Source organism: Toxotes jaculatrix, chromosome 24, assembly GCF_017976425.1.
Source record: "Toxotes jaculatrix isolate fToxJac2 chromosome 24, fToxJac2.pri, whole genome shotgun sequence".
Lineage (NCBI taxonomy): Eukaryota > Metazoa > Chordata > Actinopteri > Toxotidae > Toxotes > Toxotes jaculatrix.
This window is the reverse complement of record NC_054417.1, coordinates 2492740-2512359: the sequence shown is the minus strand read 5'-3', so window position 1 is coordinate 2512359 and position 19620 is coordinate 2492740. Positions and strand designations below refer to the sequence as shown.

The window sequence follows — 19620 nt, the reverse complement described above, 5'->3', positions numbered from 1 at the left end:
TGTAATATAAACAGTATGTTGTTGTGTTTCTAAATTGTAAATACCAAGAAATGAATTCAGGTGTTTCTCACCAGTTGCAGTGTTATGTAGCATGAAACCAACAGCCCTGATAATGTGTGTGTTCTCGTTTTGGGTGCTTGCCAACACGTAACTGCATGCACTGAAACTCTGACATGAATATACAACACATGTTTGTGTAAACTGTGCAGATGTGTTTGTATGTATTTGGCCAGGACGGTGGAAATATTCATTTTCAGAAAGTTGTGTTTTGTATTTAAAAGTCTCGACAGCTTTCTTTGAATCTGAATCACCTTTCCACACGAACTACAGAATATACACTCACCATTTAATGGATTTGTTTTGCTCCCAAAAACACTTGAGCTGAATATGATTGGTGTGAATATGACTAAACACTGCCTTTCGGACACTGTGAACTTTTGGTACTCTATATTTTTGTATAACGTACACTGTAAGAAAAAGAAATCAAGATGAATAAATCAATTTTGGTGCCAATGTTTTGGTTATACATGCTAAAAGCTTATCACAGAATACGACAACCAGTCACTGGCTTATCAGGAAAAGTTTTTGATGTATATATTGATTTTTTTAAATTACAAATAATGGAATTATTTAAACATTTAAGCCTCATTTAAGTGTGGGAAGCTGTGCAACTCCCACAAATACACAACAAAACAACAAAATGGTTCACTGCTGTGTTTTTTAACCAGTTTAAGGTGGATTTTTTGTTTTGTTTTGCTTTAAGTGGTTTGACTGATGCACGAGCAGGAAGTGGAGGGTCACAAGCTGCTCTTCCTCCATCAGCCTTCCCTGTGTCTTTAATAATTGACAGTGGCTGAGAGCAGACAGGCGTGCAGGTAAGCCATAAAGACCCTGACGTCTGCCGGTTTGTCCTGTACAGCTGGTGATTTTATGTCTGCTTTTCAGGTCGAGAGATCTCACCTGCTGAATAATGGAAGCAGCGGAAGCACCTGGAAAAGGGAAGGGCAGCTTCTTTGAATTTGCACACTTGCCCACAGGTAGCCCACTTTTACCCATTTGCACCTTTACCATTGTCGCTGCACTGTAAATAGACACATGGAGCCCACGTGGAGTCCACTTAGCGGGTGATGCAGATGCTGTGCTGATAATCTCAGACCAGGTGGAACCGGATTATTGAAGAAGTTTGGGGTTTCAGTCAGACCTGTTTGCCATTAATGCTCTGCGGTCTTTAGCTGCCAGTGGGATTAATGATGCTTCCGTGAGACAAAAGACACCGGCAGGCCCAGTTCTTGGAAATCCTGCTTTCCGTGGTCGGGGCTATAATCCTGTTTGTGTTTCCCGTTAACGCTGGACAGGTGGTTGAGCAGTGCAGCCTGATCACTGCAACAACAGCCTCAGTTCACTGCCACGGGACATACAACACGTTCATTCATGTTTAAAGGTGTAAAACACTGTTTACACAGCATCTGTTTTTCAGCATGTGAAAGACTCTGGTCTTCTTGGACGGAAACATACAGAAATTGGACAGATTGCTTTTAATAGCTGCGTAGACTGACTTTAATATTTTAATATCTGTTTTATTCTGAGTGATCGGACGACCAGAGTGTGCCCGTCCACTGCCAGACGTTTTAAACCAGTTAGTTCTCACATCATTGCTCTGCACTCCAGTGTTTATTGTTCATAGTCCAATGAGCAGCACTGCTCTGCTGTCTGAGCGTTTAATCTGCTGGTAAAACCACTAGGCCACCGAAATAGACGACCCTCGTGTGCTCACGCTCAATGTTTATTTATTTATTTCGTTTTTCATTGGAATTTATCTTTTTTTTTCTTTCCCATTTAGAGAAAACTGGAAAAAACTGGAGCAAAAGTCCATAAATATTACACCGAATGCAGAAGCTGCACTAATATTCATGAAGCTGGTGTCATTCATTGTCTACTTGCAGACTTACTTAGCGTCTTATTTTATCATTCACTATGCTGCTGAGGTATAAAAACTGTTAGGTGCAGTTTTTCTCTCGGTTCTGTGGGCGTCTTTTTGTAATTCCTTTACAAGTTCTGAGTGCGCTTTTTCCTTCACCTCATAATGTGTTCGCCGAGGTGGAGAGAAAAATTGTCACATCCTAACAGCTATAGCTGTATTCCCAACCTTAACCATCTTTTAACGCATTCATTTTTAATTGCTCAGGGTTTAAGTTCTGCCTGAGAGGTCAAATTCAGGGCATTAAGCACCCTCATCTGTGTTTTCACCTCCAGATTTTACTCCTGGATCTTTTGAGGCTGTGCTCTCTAACTTATTTCTGAATTATAACTCTTAACCTCATACCAAAACACATCACTGAACCAAAACACATCACTGAACCAAAACACATAACTATTTAGTTAAAAAGGTACCTGAAAACAATATTTTTGCTCCATTTGAAAGCAGCAAACGCCTGCAGTTGCAGTGGACGTCCTACAGTACTGACCAGTAACAAAAAGAGAGCAAAACAACTTAATCCTCCCACTTTAAACTCGCTTAATCCACCACATTCACTCGTTAGAAGATTTGTCTGATCAAAGTGTCTCTGAACACATGAAGACATAAGTCAAAGTGGCTGTTTTTCATTTGCTCGATGGACGATGTAAAAGTGCTCAGATGCACATTTGTGGCTTTGTGGCTACAAACTAAATTTCAAACTGTGCCTTTGTTATCGATGGAGCAGGATGTTTTTATCCAGGAGTTTGTCTGTGCTTTATATGTGAACCATTCCTGTGTGTATGCAGGTTCAACAGACTGTGTGAAGGAGGAGATGGTTATTTAAAGCATAGTGACTGAGATATTTTAAAGTCAGTATAACTGCTCTATCAGCCAGGTGAGTGGTACCTTGTAGAAAAAAACAAGGACCACTCAAGGACTCAGATGTCTGTCTGAGTAGCGGAGATGGATGGAGGAGCTGCATGTTCTTGGTTATTTTTGTCCACTGGAAGAGTTGAAAAGGAGAAGCCACGGCAACAAATTGTCCCTGCTGCAGCTTCAAAAGACAGATGTAAAACGTGTGTCTGTCTCTCTGCGCGGCAAAGAGACGCGGAGGAAATGTTCTGTACCACAAACAAAACAACAACAGTGAGGTGATGCTATGAAGCAGGAGCAGAGAGTGGCCACAGGGGCAATAATTAGATTTTTCCCAAGAAAACTGATTTTAACTTGAATAATTAAATTGTCTGCCAGTTATTTCCTCAATTAATCGTTTGGTCTGTATAAAGAGTCCAAAGTGATTTATTAGTTACTGTGGTTAAATTACAGGATTAAAAGATAATTGCAGCCATGGCTGCTCTTAGACATGAATACCAGAGGAAAGAAGGGACAGAGTATCACCACATCCATAACCAGAGTTTATAGCAGCTGTAACATTTCACATAAACACAGTTGATGAGCTACGATTAAAATATTTACACCCTAACAGTATCTGGTAAATATGATCTATTTAGATGATGATGGTGATTTCATTTAATGTATAAATGTTTTGGAGATTAAATCTGTTGGCTGCTCAAACTGTGCACGGTGCATTTCAGGTATCTGTGGTACAATGTCACCCTCTAGTCCCCGAGCACTGAAAACACACCTCACTGTTGTTGCCTTTATTTTGAAAAGGCTGACATCTGCTGGACAAATGGAGGAAGAACAGGTTGTATTAACATTAGCTACTGAAGTGCTACTAAAGGCTCATTTTACCTCTAATTCCAATGCTTTTTCAAAACACTGCAACAATTTTTTGTATTTTACTTTAATAAAGACCTTTCAAACATGTCAGCCTGACATTTTGGAATCATGTTCACCGATGCTGCAGAGATATGCTTGTTCTGTGTGGTGGTCTGACAGAGGCTTTTTCAAATCTGCATGGACGTGTCCTCAATTGGAAACTTTGCCTGTGATGTCAACACAAAAGGAAATGCCTTGAACACAGTATTCAGATGAAACATAAGCTTGTTGGAAGGAAAAGGTTTGGACACACTCAGAGGCAGAGTGTCTGGGGAGAAGAGGGTTTGAGGAAGGCTTTAAAAAAAGAACAATCGTTAATCATGGGAGCTGATTATTATGTTTTGTGTGTCAGCCAGTGGAACAGGAAAAACTGTGCAGGTAGAGGAGAGAAAACATTCTGATAAATATGCTGCTGAGGGTAAAACAGAAGCTAAATGTGCAGTATAACAAGACAGACGACTGAAACTTAAACTAAAATCAAACCTGCACAGCATAAACTAACGAAAGAGAAAGATTTTGCACTTGGTTTCACAGTCCCCCTCAAAACATGCATGGCCCAATTGCCTACTTCTGTAGCAGTAGCAGGATACAGGGTTGGGGTGGGTGCAAATTCAAACTGGCCTCATAAGACTGACTTCTGCAGGGGTCCCCAACATCATGCCAGATTACTGATATTTTCTGGTTCAGGTGAGTTTTTCACTTGAGCCAGTAGTTTCAGGATGTATGAGGCTGAAAATACATGAACTTAAAGACGTTTCTTTTAATCTTTTATTTTTGTTTCTTGTGAATTTGGATTATTTTGCTTCTTTAGGCTCTGAAATGACTCTGACAATGATTCTCTGGTATTTATATAAAAGCATAATGTTTGCATTTGTGTATGGAATCATCTCATGCATTTATAAAAATGTGCATTTATTTGTAGCTGCTCTACTTTTGCATCTCCTTTTGATCATTTCCATTTTGTCCCCCCCCGGGTTTCTAAAATAGTTCCTTCCATCATTCAGGCGCACCTGGTTTTGAGTGGCGCGAGCGGCAGCAGTGTGCATGACGAGCCTCCAGTCGCGCGCAGCAGGAAGAAGCCTCACACCTGAGTGAAGGTGGGCGGTTGACGGAGCAGCGGGTCGTGAGCGCTCATGTTCTGCTGTGTGGCGTGAAGCTGGAGCACGCAGCCCGGAACCCGCCACCCATCCGCTGGGCTGGACCGGAGCAGCCAGCCCTCTGGACCGATGTCCTGGCCGAGATGTCCCGACACATCTACATACGGAACAAGATTGGCGAGGGCATCCAGGCGCCTATCTTTCAGGTGGGTCTTTATTACCTGAGCTCGACTGGTTCCTTTCCCAGAAACATTTAACGAACAGTTTACTCTTGTAAGGTTATATCCAGAAATAGGGGAGATCAGGGCTGGTTGACACACTATTTAAAAAACTAAGACTGAGAGCCAGTCTCGGTAAACCGATGTTTTTTAATTAAATTGAAGGACTTTATTTACTTTATTTTACTAAGTAGCCAGAAAAGACGCCATGGTGCCTACTCGCTCTGACTGCTGGTTCGTGGACCTTTTCACATAAACAGAAAACACACAGAGAACTATTCTTATATTTTAAGGCATTTTTATTTCTAGAATAATAAACACGAGCAAATAAAGGACAGAATCTGTTGCGATGATCTGGATAAAGGAGTTACAATAAAAACATTTGTTGAAATTTGACCTTCAGCTCCACCTGGTGTTTTAAATGTCCTGTTAAACCTTGTAAGACTTTTGTCCCGTTTTCTTTAATCAGATCTAATGTCATCTCACTGAGAGACTTTAACTTCCCTGGTGATTGTAACTGCATTTGTTTTAACAGACTATTAACTGTTACGGTTGGCTGAACTGTTCTCACAGCCTCTGAAACTGCACCATGGTGGGCTTCAGTGAGCTGTATCAGATGTAAACACTCACATTTTATTAATATAAACTCGGTGCACCACAGGTTATGCCAAACAACAGAATAATTCAGTAATTTCTTTAAGGACTTCACTGTTTTTCTAGGTGTATCGTGTTAGATTGTCGGGAGTCACTCATAAAATCTGCAGATTTTTGGCAGAAGTTTTGTATGTGAAGATAAGTGAATGTTAGATGGCTGATAAGTTATTTTTCTTCAGCCTAATGGATCATTGGAGGCTACTTGCTGATATTAATAGCAGGATATTCATAGACTTAGCCATCGTTATCCTTCATATGTCTTCTCGGCTTTTGGCTCTTTGCTTGAATTGAGAAACAGAGAGAAAAAGAGACAGAAGAGAGATGGTGACCCAGATTAATGGCCCTGTTTTATAGATTCAGGGAAGTAGGTTCTGACTTTTTAACGGTGACATTGTCATTAACTCTGGAGACTTGAACAGAAATGGGGCAAATCACTGGCAGATAATTAATTTAGCTCCCTGGAGATGGACTCTGCTGGTATATTTGGACTTTTGGAAGAGAAAAAAGAAAAAGAGAAAGTCAGGAGGTAAGGAAAAAGTAAAAGTTGGTGAGGTACACATATAATGCAAAAACATACATACGAGTGTCCAGCTGCTTGGAAAGTTTACTGTATTATTTGACCTTATTGCACCATTTAAATCTCTTTTGGAAAAAAGCATCGGCCAAAGCTTGATGTGACTTTACTGAAGGTTTCACTCACATTATATCCAACATGCAAACAGATGATAGAAAAATTTACATTTTATGGATTTTTAAAAAAGTGTTTCTGCTGGTTGAGATGCTGTTTTTCTCGTGCAGGTGAACCGAGGGACTTATTCAAGGAGGAGCCGACTCAAGAGGTCTGATGGCAGCACCACCTCCACCAGCTTCATCCTCAGACAGGTAGTTCACCTGCTATTCACCTTCCGTGCACACTGTTCATGGTTAAAGGCAACATGTAATATTTTTATCACATCTTCTAGCAGAGGTGATGTGATACTCATCACTGTCGACTGCAGAGGGCAGTAATTTACCGCCAGCAGAAAGTTCCAATGCACCAGTAAAAGAGGAGACAAACAAAACTGGAGGCTGACATAAACAAAGAATATATATTAAAAGCCGAGGACGACACTGGATTCAGGATAGTTCCTGTCAGAGTGTAGAGGGCTTTGAAACAGCATTTAGCGTTTTATGTCTGCAGGCGTGATTGACAAGAAATATAACTGAATAAATAAAATATGAAAAATGTAAATATTAGAGAATGTAGGTGGGGTGCACCGGGGGGGGGGGGGGGGGGGGGGGATTGGACTTTCTCCAGGCTGTGGACCAAAGCATATGATGCTTTTTTTTTAAACTATATAGTATACATACATCTCTCTCATGTTTTTTTTTTAAATACATGGATCAAATGTGTAAATTCATTAGACCTCCTTTCATTGTCAGAGCCAAATTAAACGTATTTGTCATCTCTCTGGAGAATAAGTAAGCAGACTGGGGACTGAGAGGTAACAGGGAAATGGAGGATGCTGCTCCCCTCTTTCACTCCTCCATCCCCCTCCCCCGGTCCCCCGCTACCTCCCGCACTAGGAAAAAAAAAAAAAAAAAAAAAATCAAGGAGAGCGCTCATCCAAGCTGAGTGGACAGCCAGCCAGCCAATCAGCTCCTTGCACATTGGCTCTGTCATCAGGCTTGGATATTGAGGAAGGATCCACCGCTCTGCTGCTGCTGCTGCTGCCTCTGCTGCTCTCGCTGTGTATATGTATATGTGTGTGTCTGTGTGGGGGTGTGTGTATGTGTGTGTGTGTCTGTGCGCGCGCGTGGAAGCCTGATGAAATGAAATGCCAGGATTGGGCTACCTCCAGGGAGAGCCTCTCCATCCTATAATGTGAGCCAGCCAGCAGCACTGTGGGATCAGGGAGAAGCTGCATCCATCAAGCGACGGGCCTCCGGAGGACCAGGCGTGATCCAACGGGAGGGGAGATATTTTTTTAAAAAATTATTCTTCTCTGCTGAGGAGAGAAGGGATTGTCGTCATCTCCCCCATCCATCCTTTTTTTCTCTCTCTGTGGTGCCCCCTCCTTCCTCCTCCGCCTCCACTCTCGTTTTTCCCCCTCATTCTTCTAGAGGCACTCGTTGGAATATCAAACCTCCATGTATGACAATTTGTACCTGCATGGATTTGAAGACTCGGAGGCGGTGAGTGTGTGTGTGTGTGTGTGAATCTGCTTTTGTGCTCTCTCGCTGTGTGTTTATTGATGGAAGTAGCTCAGCTGTGCGCGCACACACACACACACACCAGCGCACATAAGAGGCCTTTGATGGGTTAGCCAACAGTACACTGTAGCGTGATCGTGGGCTATGCTTTGCTGGAAGGGGGTTGGGTGGGTGGGTGTTGGTGTGTGTGTGTGTGTGAAGGGGGGGTGCACGTTAGGCAGATGGCTTCTGACGTGTGACATTCACACGTTTCTGTGTGTATTTCTGTAAATATGTGTGTGCGTTTTGGTGTGTGTGGTTCTGTATGTGCTGCATATGTGTCTGCAGTCTGCCTGTAAGAGCGGCTGTCAGGAAACCACCAGAGCCAGGAGGAGCCATTTAGCGTTCATCACACTCTGTGCCTCTCAGAGATGGACCGAGCCCCGTTTCACAGAGGAAGATGGGATGACGTTAATTACCCATCTCTCCCCCCTGAGGCCAGTTACGCCGCCACGCTCAAATGATAAATCCCCGGGTGTCTACATTTCTACATTTATCACTTTTTGAGAAATATGCAGCCGAGTGTTTGGTATCTGACCCTGCGACGGCGTGTCGTGCGGGCTCCGCCGAGGCTCGCTGAAACATGCGTCGTGATGTCATTAAGTGGATTCTGATGTTGATGAGTCACATGCCGAAGCTACTCCATTGGATAATAGCTCAGATGCTACGGTGCGACCTCAGCGCTTCCACACGGGCGCGTGAGAAGATGCTCAGGGTGACTTGTCAGTGCTGGAGTCGGGGATTTTCAGAAATGGAGGCAAAATGGTTTCGAGTAAAAGGGAAATTGGAGTCTACACAGTTTATGCTTCAGTGATTAACGTCATCGTACTGGAGATATTTGTGACTGTTCACGAGTTATTCCAGCGAGCATTAGTGTTGCACTGCTCTAAAGTTGGAGTCAGAGATAGATTAGGAAGAGAAAGGTAAAAAATCAAAATGTAAAACACCAACATATCCTCGCTTTTATCTCCTCTCATGTGTTAAGTCCCAAAAAAATGGGTCCTACACTTCCCATAATGCAGCTCAGTAGCGTTTCTCATCAGGCACTCCCTGCCTGATAAATGTCTGTGTCTTTCAAACCCTTCATACCCAGGCTTTCTCTGACACATTTCTAACCTCCACTGCCAGGACGCGTTAACCCTGATGACATCATCATGACGTCTTCAGGGGTCATTTTCTCGGTCTTGACGAAGCTCCTCCAGAGGCACAGAGGACATTATACAACTGTTCTCACCGGATGATCAGCACCGCTCATGACGAGTGAACGCACCTCGAAGATGTTTTAATAAAAACATCTTACATGTCTGACATTTTCCCCATTACACTGACGTCTCTGTTATTCTAAAATCTGTTTATCCTTGTAAATCCCTTAATACATGTATTTTCCAGAATGAAGAAATCATCTGAGTTTCCCTGACGTGCCACTCTGTGGTTACTTGCACACGATGCAGACGAGCAGTGTGCTGAAGTCAGGCCCTGACGCTGCTAGCTTGTAAAAAGTGAAAAGTGCTTAGCTGTGATGACTAGCTTGATTGATCTTCTCGGGACTAATGGCCTTCTTTAATTGAATCATCATTAGGGGCTGATTGTTTAGATTAACACAGCAGAAGAAGGAGACGCTTGGTCCAGTCATGTCCAAGCAAAAAAAAAAAAAAACCTCACAGTGTGGCAGGATGAACTGCTGCAGGACCAGCATTCGTTCAGAGACTAAAGGAATCTGTCGGCTTCTTTTTATCAGTCAAATCTGTCCAGAATTGTCTCGGAGCGTGAGACGGGCTGCGTGTGGTCGCACAAACTGCTGACGGCACCAGAATGGAAATTCCACTTTGTCTGAGATGCTCCTGGCAGTCTGCTCTTTCCTACATCATCCATTTCACCTGCTCTGCACTGGGAGTGCCAGGCCACCACTCTGGGTTTGGCACTGGTTGATGTAAACCCCAAAACCTAATACAGTCAGTGTTCCCATAAAGATTTTTTTCTCTCATTTAATCTTATTGTTCTAAGCAGCTCTGATTACAATCCAGACCATTTTGTTGTGTCTGTCCACAGGTCTTTGACCCTTGATTTTGGGACAGGGTCTCACTCCGTGGAGAGGTTTTAAAAGTAGTTTTTCCTCATGATTCCCAACTTCTATCTCTTAAATTGGCTTTCAACAGTGAATTAGGAGCAGAGTGCTGTTGTTCGTCAGCATTAGTCGTTCTTTTGATCGTACAGTCCAGTTTCCTCTGACTCTAAATGCAGATTCGCTGACTGTGCTGGCAGGAGACGTTCTGGAGACGTCGTTTCAGACGTCCATGGTGACCAAACACTCCCAGTGTAGGTCTCAGAATCATCAAGTCTTCATTGTCAGTAGCTGACGATGAAGAATTAGATGAATGTGAAGCATCAGTGTGAGTTTCTTTTAGTGACCTGAGGTGTGATATCTGTTTGCAGGGCTCAGCTGATTCATATACTAGTAGACCATCAGACTCAGATGTCTCTCTGGAGGAGGAGCGGGAGGTGCAGGCCCAGGTCCAGAGCCAGAGCCCAAGCCAGAGCCAAGGACCGGGACAGAGCCGTCAGGAGAGGGAGCAGCAGGCCGCCATTCAGCTGGAGAGAGCCAAGGTAGCCAACCTGTGCCACTGCTTAGCTGTCCTTTCAGGGAGATCAATAAAAAATGGCCGTTCAATATTTTAAATATGTGCATATTTGTATTGTTACTCACTGAGTGTTTCTTTCCCTCCTCCAGACTAAACCTGTGGCCTTCGCTGTGAGGACCAACGTCAGCTATTGTGGCGCACTGGATGAGGATGTTCCAGTTCCAGCCACAGCCATCTCCTTTGACGCCAAGGATTTCCTCCACATAAAAGAGGTACACGTGTACTTTTTAATGCTGCATATACAGCTGAGAGAAATGAAAATCTGCGAAACTTACTCATGAAAAGCCCCCCCCTCCTTTTATTTGACGTTATCCTCCACAGAAGTTCAACAATGACTGGTGGATAGGTCGGTTAGTGAAAGAGGGTTGTGAGATCGGCTTCATCCCCAGCCCTCTGAAGCTCGAGAACATCCGGCTCCAGCAGGAGCAAAAGAGAGGACGAGTCCAAGGGTAAGTGACAGAAACCCACACTCGTTTCACTGTTAGTCTCACAAACTAACTACTATTATTCTATCATATTTAATATCATATCATATTCATTAGCTTTATTTCCATCTCAATGCCGAAGCTTTATGTTGTACATTTATCTTGTTACCTTAAGCTATGACTAAGTTTTTCAGCCATCATGCAGCTCCGCGGGTGTTGGTGGTAAACAAACAAAACAAGGCTGAGCGAGTTTGCACAGGATTGTAGGTGGCACAAGGCTGGACACACAAAGGTGATGTCCACAGTGTCTACAGAGGCGTTTACATTCCGCAGCTGCACACAGATTGTACTTAGAGGCATTTTTATGAGCTGGCGTTTGATAATCAGAGTCTTTTTTTGGCAAAATTTCTTTTAGTTTGACAGTTTTCAACAAAACCCCCTTAATTGTTAGAAAATGACTCAACAACTCTTTTGACAGTCGAATAAGAAGAAACATTTGTTGGTTCCAGCTTCTCAAAGGAATTTGCTGCTTTTCTTTGTCACATTTGACAGTAAATTGAAAGCCGTTTGAATTTTTCTCTATTTTCTGAGACCAAACAAAACTTCTGTTGCTGTAAACGACATTTGTCAGGCTCACATTTTCTGCAGAACGTACTCTCTCTCTACAACGATTTAATCAGAAGGTGTGAATTCAGTCCATTAGCTCCTCAGTATAATGCTCTCCGATTTATTTTGAAGTCTACTCTGACCCAGGTCTGCTCATGACTCATGCCTGTTTACTCCATCACTTCTGCTCACGCCGACTGTACAAGTGGGAGCAGTTTCAATAGCTGTAATTAGCGCTCCTATCAGCCTCCTAGTTTCCTTGTGTGTGTAATGTGTCTTGAAGGTTCTGTCATCCAGAGTTTTTACAGTATCTCACATGCACTTCCCCAAGCGTTGCTGTTGAGTTTAATACTAATCTTACTAGACTGGAGCGCTTCAGCGCTTCACGTACTAGCTTGACTTCTGTGGCTTTTTGTCACCAAGCCTCTCAGACAGGGAGAGACGTTTGAACCCCGTTAACCAGGACTACACTTTCACTGTGACGGATAAAAACAGTCTCCTTCTGTGAGACGATGGAAAGCAAATAATAGTGTGAAGATATACTGTATGTGTTCTGAACGGTTTTAGTTATATTCTCCTTCTAATTTTTCATTTGTTCTTTGATTTTATTTAGAGTGGATGTCATACCAAACTTGATTGTTTCCTGTCGTGAAATAAACAAAACTCACAAACATTTAAACACATTATTTCATGTCACAAACAACCGGGTACTGATTATACATGTACCGCTGTAAAATGTCAAGATCATCAGTATCCACCAACGATGATCTGCTGCAGTGGTCAGCAAGAAAATGGTGTAAATGTGCAGGACGTAAAAAGCTGCAAGCAAGTGCAAATAATTTACAGTTACAGCACTTTTAAAATTTTAAACTTTTCCTGTTGGCATCAGTTCATCTCTGAAGAGTGTTTTAATTCCCCCTGTAACACGCAGCAGCACTAAACTGTGTGAGAGAATTAAACAAACAGCACGTCTGGTGCTTTTGAAGAATTTGGAAAAAACTGATTGGAGTTCTGTGAGTGAAGTTGTCACTGTTTGCTTTCTATGCCAGTCTTAATTGTATCCACAGGCTTCAGGAAAACAAACTGGAGGCCTTTATATGTCGTCAGCAGTACTGAAAATCTTTGTTTTCATGGCCACGGACGTCTGACGTCAGTGGACTTGCTGCCTGTCCTGCCTGTGTTGTGACAATTTATGATGCCAAGTGGAAGAAATCAGATATCAGCCCTCAGAATAGTGATTACAGTCAATTAAACGTGAACACTTTGCAGCTGATGGCTCATATTTTCTGCCCCTCTGTTACCACTTAAGCGCACCACATATGGTTTTTATTACCTTTAACCTTAATCAATATTTCCCTTCCAGGTGTTACACCTTTCCTCTGCAGTGAACGTTCAGCTTAAGCTTTGGTAGTTTTATTTTTTTTATTTTTTTTAGTTTTTCTGTCGTTTTCTGCATTAATACCATGGTGTGTTTCTGTCTTTTTCTTTTTTATCCCCTCTTGTCTTTTCCAGTAAGTCTGGAGGGAACTCTTCTTCCAGTGTTGAGGATGAGGTCTCTGCCTCTATCCGACCCCTCATATCCTCGGCAGGTGAGAACATCGGACAGGGGGAGAGGGCTGTTAATAGCCGGCTGCCAGCTTAGAGCCAAGCCTCGTGAACCGCAGCAACATAGAGAGAATAAGACTCTAAAGCCTTCCCATGTCTCTGCATAGAGCATAAGTTCACTGCGTAGAGTTGTTGGTACATTTTCCCATGATCCTCCTCTTCCTCCAGTTGAGGACTGCAGGCGCTCTGAGACTGGAGCTTACCACAGTGTGAACCCAACGACAAGACTATGAACCCCCCTCTGAACTGCACTCATGTGACTTTGTGAATATAACTTTAGGACAATAGAAATATTTTTTTTTGTATGTTTCATGTTAATGTCGTGCTGATTATCCTTGATAGGTTTCATTTGCTAAGAATTATGATGAAACGTTGCTCATGTGAAGCATGTTTGGATGTTTCTGAGACATAATGGTGACGCCGCCCGATGCCATACCAGCTACTGACGACACTGTCACTGTCTTCTCTCCCCTCCTACAGGAAAGCAGAAACAGAAAGTGGTAAGTCGGTGACGGTAAAAACCCACTCATCCACCATCCACTGGACTCTTGTTGCTGCCATCATAAAATGACAGGAACCAGCAGCACTGAAACATTTTGTCTGAGAGGAAGTTACAACCTCATGTCACATCCTGGGGCGCTCAGTACTTCAGCCCTGCTCAAGTATACGGCGCCATCATCACCTTTAATGCCAAAGTACAAAGTGTCTTAACTGCAGTGACTCTTATGATGGTATGGTTTTTGGGCAAAGTAGTTTCTTTACCTTGTTTACATTCACCACATTATATGGTGTTTTTAGTGGTTTGCAGTTCAATTTTAGTTGATATCAGACATAAAACAAAGAAATATGAAAGAAGTAGTTTGGGGAAACAGCTGCCTGCCTCTGGCTCATTAACCCTCCTTAAACCTCAGTTTTACTTTGAAAAACTGAATTTTTCTGGTTTCATTTTATAGACTCAAAAAAAAACTTGATCATAATTCCACTTACTAATTTTTTCAGCTCTCAGCTGCATATCATGGTCACACAGTGTGCTCAGTTGTCATGGAGATATCTCATTGTGCTGACTGTACTATGCATTACTGAGCTATCGCCATGACAACTGCCCAAACTCCATCCACTGAGGAAGACTGTAAGATTCCTGACAGGAACGAACTTTCTCTCTCCCTCAACTTAAATATAGTTTTGTGCCAAACTGAATATTATCTGAAAAGATAAGACCTAATAACATCTAGTCTCACTTTGGCATGGCATGGTATGGTGTCGTCATGCTCCTGCTTATCGTTATATTTGGTCTGGTATTGTGTGAATGGGTTAGACTGTCGTTTGTGATCAGTGCAGCGACTCATATCCATCCATCTGTGTAGCAAATGTTAAAACATTTATTAGTTGGTCAAAATGTAATAACATGTTGCTGAGAAACTAAATCTGTTTATGCGGTAATTTGCCAAAAAAGCTTTGAATTATAAAATAATAACGTTCCTACATTATCAGGAAAAGTGTGAATTAACTGCCTCAGTCTAAATTATATTTCTCTTGTTATTACATTTTGACAACAGTTAGTACATTATCGACGTTCAGCCGACTCTCTGTGTTTTCTGTGGAGTTGTTTTGGCTCCATTGTTTTGTTTGGGTCGACTGCTGCTGATGAAATATTTCTGCGTTGACAGACGGAGCACGTTCCCCCGTATGACGTGGTTCCCTCCATGAGGCCCGTGGTGCTGGTGGGACCCTCGCTCAAGGGTTATGAGGTGAGCTGCTGCTCAGCAATGTCCACGATAAATACCAACGACTCAGCATCACTGAATGGAAGCCTGAAAACATGGCTCATTGAATACGATGTTTACCGATGCAAAAAAACGACAAGATTACAGAAAGGAGATGAGTCTCACTCGTCTTTCCCTCAGTCACCCGAAATAGCTCACTGTTGGCGCAGTTAATTGCGAGCGTGTCATCACCCACGTAACATCCAGATTGCAGCCAGACTAATGAGGAGACTGAAGAGGTCAGATGAAAATATGTTGTGAAACTGGCAGATTTGAGCTTTTTCTGGGAAGAACGTCTTCCTTTAACCTTAGTGCTTTCCTTGATTTCTATAAAGGCGCTGTTTAGATACACAGTTAATGAAACCCAAGAGCGAATAATGACTATAATGATTAGTTACTGGTTTGATGTCAGATCCGTCCTGTTTACTCTGATCAGACATCAGATGTCAGTATGATTTTGTAGCGACAGAAGAAATGCCATCTGTCTCCTCCTCCTGGATCTGCCTGATGGACGGGGGCTTATTCATATTTAGGGTCGTAAGAGGGGCTGGAGCTTCTCCCAGCATGCACTGGGCAGGAGCCAGGGAAAACACTGAGGACAGATTATAAGTCTATTTCAGCCTGTAGTTATGAGCCTTCAGTCCAACAATTCCGTGTAACTGTGAGGAGAAACCAAACATTCATGTCCATAGTGTAACAGCTGGATACTAATGATACAACTTTATTTAACCAGGAAACTCCTGTGAGATTAGAAATCTTTTTTTGAGAATATGCCGCCTTAAACAAAAAGCAATGAAATTGATTAAGTTATTAATATTTATATAACTTGTCTTTGTGCAGGTAACAGACATGATGCAGAAAGCACTGTTCGACTTCCTCAAGCACAGATTTGATGGCAGGTGAGGCGGAGACGAGTGCATTTACTGCCCCTCATGAAGCAGTGCATTAAATATTGTTTCTGATCACACTGTCGACAAATTAATTTTCCCTGCACAGCACCGGGGTCATCACACTCATTCATTTAAATGAATCTATTCTCATGTTTAAAAATCTTTGTCCAATGTTTACAGGATATCTATCACACGTGTCACGGCAGACATATCATTAGCCAAGCGCTCCGTTCTCAACAACCCCAGTAAGAGGGCCATCATTGAACGATCCAACACTCGCTCCAGCTTAGGTAAGATAACTCTGCACTGATTATTTCCACTGATTATTTTCTTGATTAGCTGTTTATTCATCAGCAAATTGTTTCACCTCTCAACTGTGGTATGTTTGAAAAGGAGACATGGACTGCCGGATGCTGGTCATATGTAGATTTCTATCGTGTATTTGAGTTTGATCTCGTCTCATCAGCTGAGGTGCAGAGTGAGATTGAGAGGATCTTTGAGTTGGCCCGCTCCCTGCAGCTGGTGGTGCTGGACGCAGACACCATCAACCACCCGGCCCAGCTCCTCAAGACCTCCCTGGCCCCCATCATCGTCCACGTTAAGGTCTCCTCGCCGAAGGTACTGTATGATGGGAGGGGACAGACAAACATAAAAGACACACCTCTGACATCTCTGTGACCAACTCCTCAGCCGGTTCGGTTCACACAACGCTTTTTTATTCAGCGGGTTACAAGAATTATAATCATGTGGACAAACCTTAAGCATATGATATGATCTCTACAGTGACTGTCCCACAGAGTCATTCAGTTGATGGAGACAAACAACAACACCTAGACCCGTTAAAGGTAACGGTCTCTGTGTTAGCTCCGTATTTTCCCTCCACTGGTTTCAGAGCTCAGCACAGGCACAACGTTTCCTACAGAACCAGCATGAAATACTGTAAAGCTTCTGACTGAGACTTTTAAATTCATTGTGTGGCGTCAGCACCAAGGCACCTTTGCATGGAAGAATACGTCTGCTGCACTTTCTACTTCTACACTGGGGCTACAGCAATGTCCACTCAGACAAGCTGAGGACATCACTCCTGTGTGTCTTTAAGTTTTTATTGACAGGGTGCACTTGTTTAAAGACAACCACTTTCTGGTCTTTCACACCAGTTTTACACCAGCATGCAAAATGCTCACTTTACTACAGTTGACCAGTGACATTGACCAGAGTAAAAACAAATCAGGAAGCATCCGTGTCACCTGCAAAACCAGGAGACAGGATTTTAGAAATACTTCCACTAGATTTTTTTTATGTTTACTTATTTCTAAATGAATTCTATTAATTATTAACACAACTCTGTTGAACATAGCACAAACCCAAGCATTATGTTACTCTCCACCTTATTCAGTTTGCACATACATTTATATGTAAGGTTCTTTATTGCTGCCTGACATGTGTGTGTGTGTTTACTCTGACAAACACGTGACCAGCACCATAAATTATCTGTACACACAGAAACATCCTCAGTTGTTTTATGTCCCAGTTCTCATGATGAACTCGAATTTCCAAATCTCTCCACCACTGTTGTGCCCCGCATGTGAGAGGGTACATGAAGAGGGTACTGGGTGACCTGAAACCAGTGCACCCAGAAACTGTGATGCTCTCAGTGTAACTGGAGCGTCATGTACTTTCTTATGCTGCCTTTCAGGTCCTGCAGAGGCTAGTCAAGTCCAGAGGAAAGTCCCAGAGCAAACACCTGAATGTCCAGCTCGTGGCAGCAGACAAATTGGCCCAGTGTCCCCCGGTGAGTGGACGTACTCATACGTTGGCTGATGCCTTGTTGGCTGGGTCACAAATATGTGTCTGCATTCAGAAACAAATGTCTCCATAGTCTTTTGTTAACTAACCAATCAGCTCCTTAATCATAAATCTTCACACGTGGAGATCATTTTCGTTCCGTCTCATTTTCGTTGTTAGCTTCATCTCACTTTCCTTCCTCTGACCATCTGCTGCTGACAGGAAATGTTTGACATCATCCTGGACGAGAACCAGCTGGAGGACGCGTGCGAGCACCTCGCCGAATACCTCGAGGCCTACTGGAAAGCAACCCATACCTCGATGGCGACACCCCTAAACCCCCTGCTGGGACGCAACCTGGGCCCCACCACCCTCACACCCTACCCCACCAGCATCTCTGGACTGCAGGTACAGAACCCATCCCTTCCTCTGACTGATACTTCACAAGCAGTTAAAGCAACATCAGTTACTGACCTGAGGGCAGGGATATTTTTCAAGGACAGTTTTTTGCCTCCTTGATGGGCGTACAGTACAGCTGCTCAAATAAATCATGTTTTGTATTAATGCATTGTCCATGTTTGATTACATACTCATCGCCCATGTGTACATCATGTGGGCATTAATCATAGTGATCTCTTCTCAGTCGGAGCTCTGCGTCACTGTATGTTGAGGTGTTTTGTCCCACCAGTCTCACCTGTGTGTCCTCTGTGTTCATGTGTTCAGCAGAGCCAAAGAATGCGACAGAGCAACCACACGGGAGATCACTCTACCCCGAATGAACGACGCAACCTGATGACATCAGATGAAAATTACCACAACGAGCGTGCGCACAAGGGACGCAACCGCATGTCGTCTGGCTCGCAGCATAGCCGAGAGCAGCAGGACCCCTACCAGGACTACCAGGACCCCTATCAGGATGCATACAAGCCACATCGCAACCGCAGTTCACCGGGCAGCTACAGCCATGACTCCCGGCACCGGCTCTGAGCCCACGTCTGTCACCACCGGGGCCAAATGGCCCAGATTCCACCCAAAATAAACGCTGCAACAGAGCCAAGACGGTCCCAAATGGTACCTTTATGGTTTGTGTTCATTTGTTTTGTCCACCTGGCTGTTTTCCTCTTTCAAAGTCAAGCAAAGTCATGTTCAGGTGTTTGTTTTTAATCAGGCTGCCAGGGCAACCCCGTCGTCAACAGCGTGAGTAGTCAAGAGGTTCAGGATTCCCACATTAACTTTTGCTGTAGAATGAATTCCTTTAATTTATGTTAGTGGGACCTTTTGGGATTGTACTAACACGATGCTCAGCAGACGTGCAGCGCAGATTGTGCTTGTTGCCTGTGTCAGCAAGCTAATTATGGATAGAGGTCAGGTAGTGATGGTGTGCGGGCCTCTAAGTGCCTGGGACGTCGCACCGGGTCAGAGGGAGGTCCACTGCGCACAGACTGCTGAAGGCTGCTGACCCCTATCCTGGGCCATGTGTAAATCCTCTCACCATTTAGCTTATTGCATGCTGATAGATGATCAACCTCCGCGATCACTTCATTGATATTTTGTACCTAGCATTCTGGATTCTCCCACGAAGAGGTGTAGATACGGAGGTCCAATTTTCTAAATCACCTGACTGGATAGGCGGTAGGTGCTGGGTGTGTGGTGGGGCGTGCAGATGGTATCTGGCTGCTAGTTTTGAAAACTGGTGCTTCACATTCCCAAACTATTTTGCTATTTGAAAGTCACTTTGAGCAAGGCCAGCTTTTCTGTAGCATAGCTTTAGGATTTCATTTGGGTGAAGACCCTCACCGTCATAAGCAGAACAGATTGTGATGGTGCTGGGATCAGATCTCAGTTACGCTGTAGGAGAAGGCAATATTGCTTCTGTTCTGAACAGTTAGCACTTAGAGAGTTAGACGAGGAAATAGCTGTGACAGTCTGTCGGATAGTGTAGTGAAATACAATAGCAAAATACTACT

General features: G+C 43.4%; 1 protein-coding gene across 8 annotated transcripts; it reads left to right on the top strand.

The window, feature by feature from the left end:
* Positions 1–4973: 4973 nt before the first annotated feature.
* On the top strand, positions 4974–18688 carry LOC121177894 (voltage-dependent L-type calcium channel subunit beta-4-like). Of its 8 annotated transcripts, XM_041032322.1 has the most exons (16): positions 4974–5042; positions 6507–6590; positions 10374–10451; positions 10503–10544; positions 10669–10791; positions 10901–11028; positions 11685–11687; positions 13123–13199; positions 13696–13715; positions 14883–14963; positions 15819–15877; positions 16049–16158; positions 16335–16486; positions 17565–17660; positions 17876–18061; positions 18380–18688. In XM_041032322.1, the coding sequence occupies exons 1-16, from the start codon at positions 4980–4982 to the stop codon at positions 18638–18640; spliced, it is 1563 nt and encodes a 520-aa protein (XP_040888256.1). In that variant the 5' UTR covers positions 4974–4979; the 3' UTR covers positions 18641–18688. The 8 variants fall into 8 exon arrangements, with proteins under 8 accessions (XP_040888256.1, XP_040888253.1, XP_040888254.1 ...); XM_041032319.1 differs by lacking the exon at positions 11685–11687 and having other exon boundaries at positions 10374–10439; positions 10494–10544; XM_041032320.1 differs by lacking the exon at positions 11685–11687 and having other exon boundaries at positions 10901–11025; positions 13117–13199.
* The last annotated feature ends 932 nt before the right edge of the window (positions 18689–19620 follow it).

Coding starts and splice junctions, on each gene's coding strand:
- LOC121177894 (XM_041032317.1), top strand. CDS start 4,980: ATGTCCCGACACATCTACATACGGAACAAGATTGGCGAGGGCATCCAG. Junction 6,591..10,373: donor CCAGCTTCATCCTCAGACAG/GTAGTTCACCTG, acceptor ATCTGTTTGCAG/GGCTCAGCTGATTCATATAC. Junction 13,200..13,695: donor ACCCCTCATATCCTCGGCAG/GTGAGAACATCG, acceptor CCCCTCCTACAG/GAAAGCAGAAACAGAAAGTG.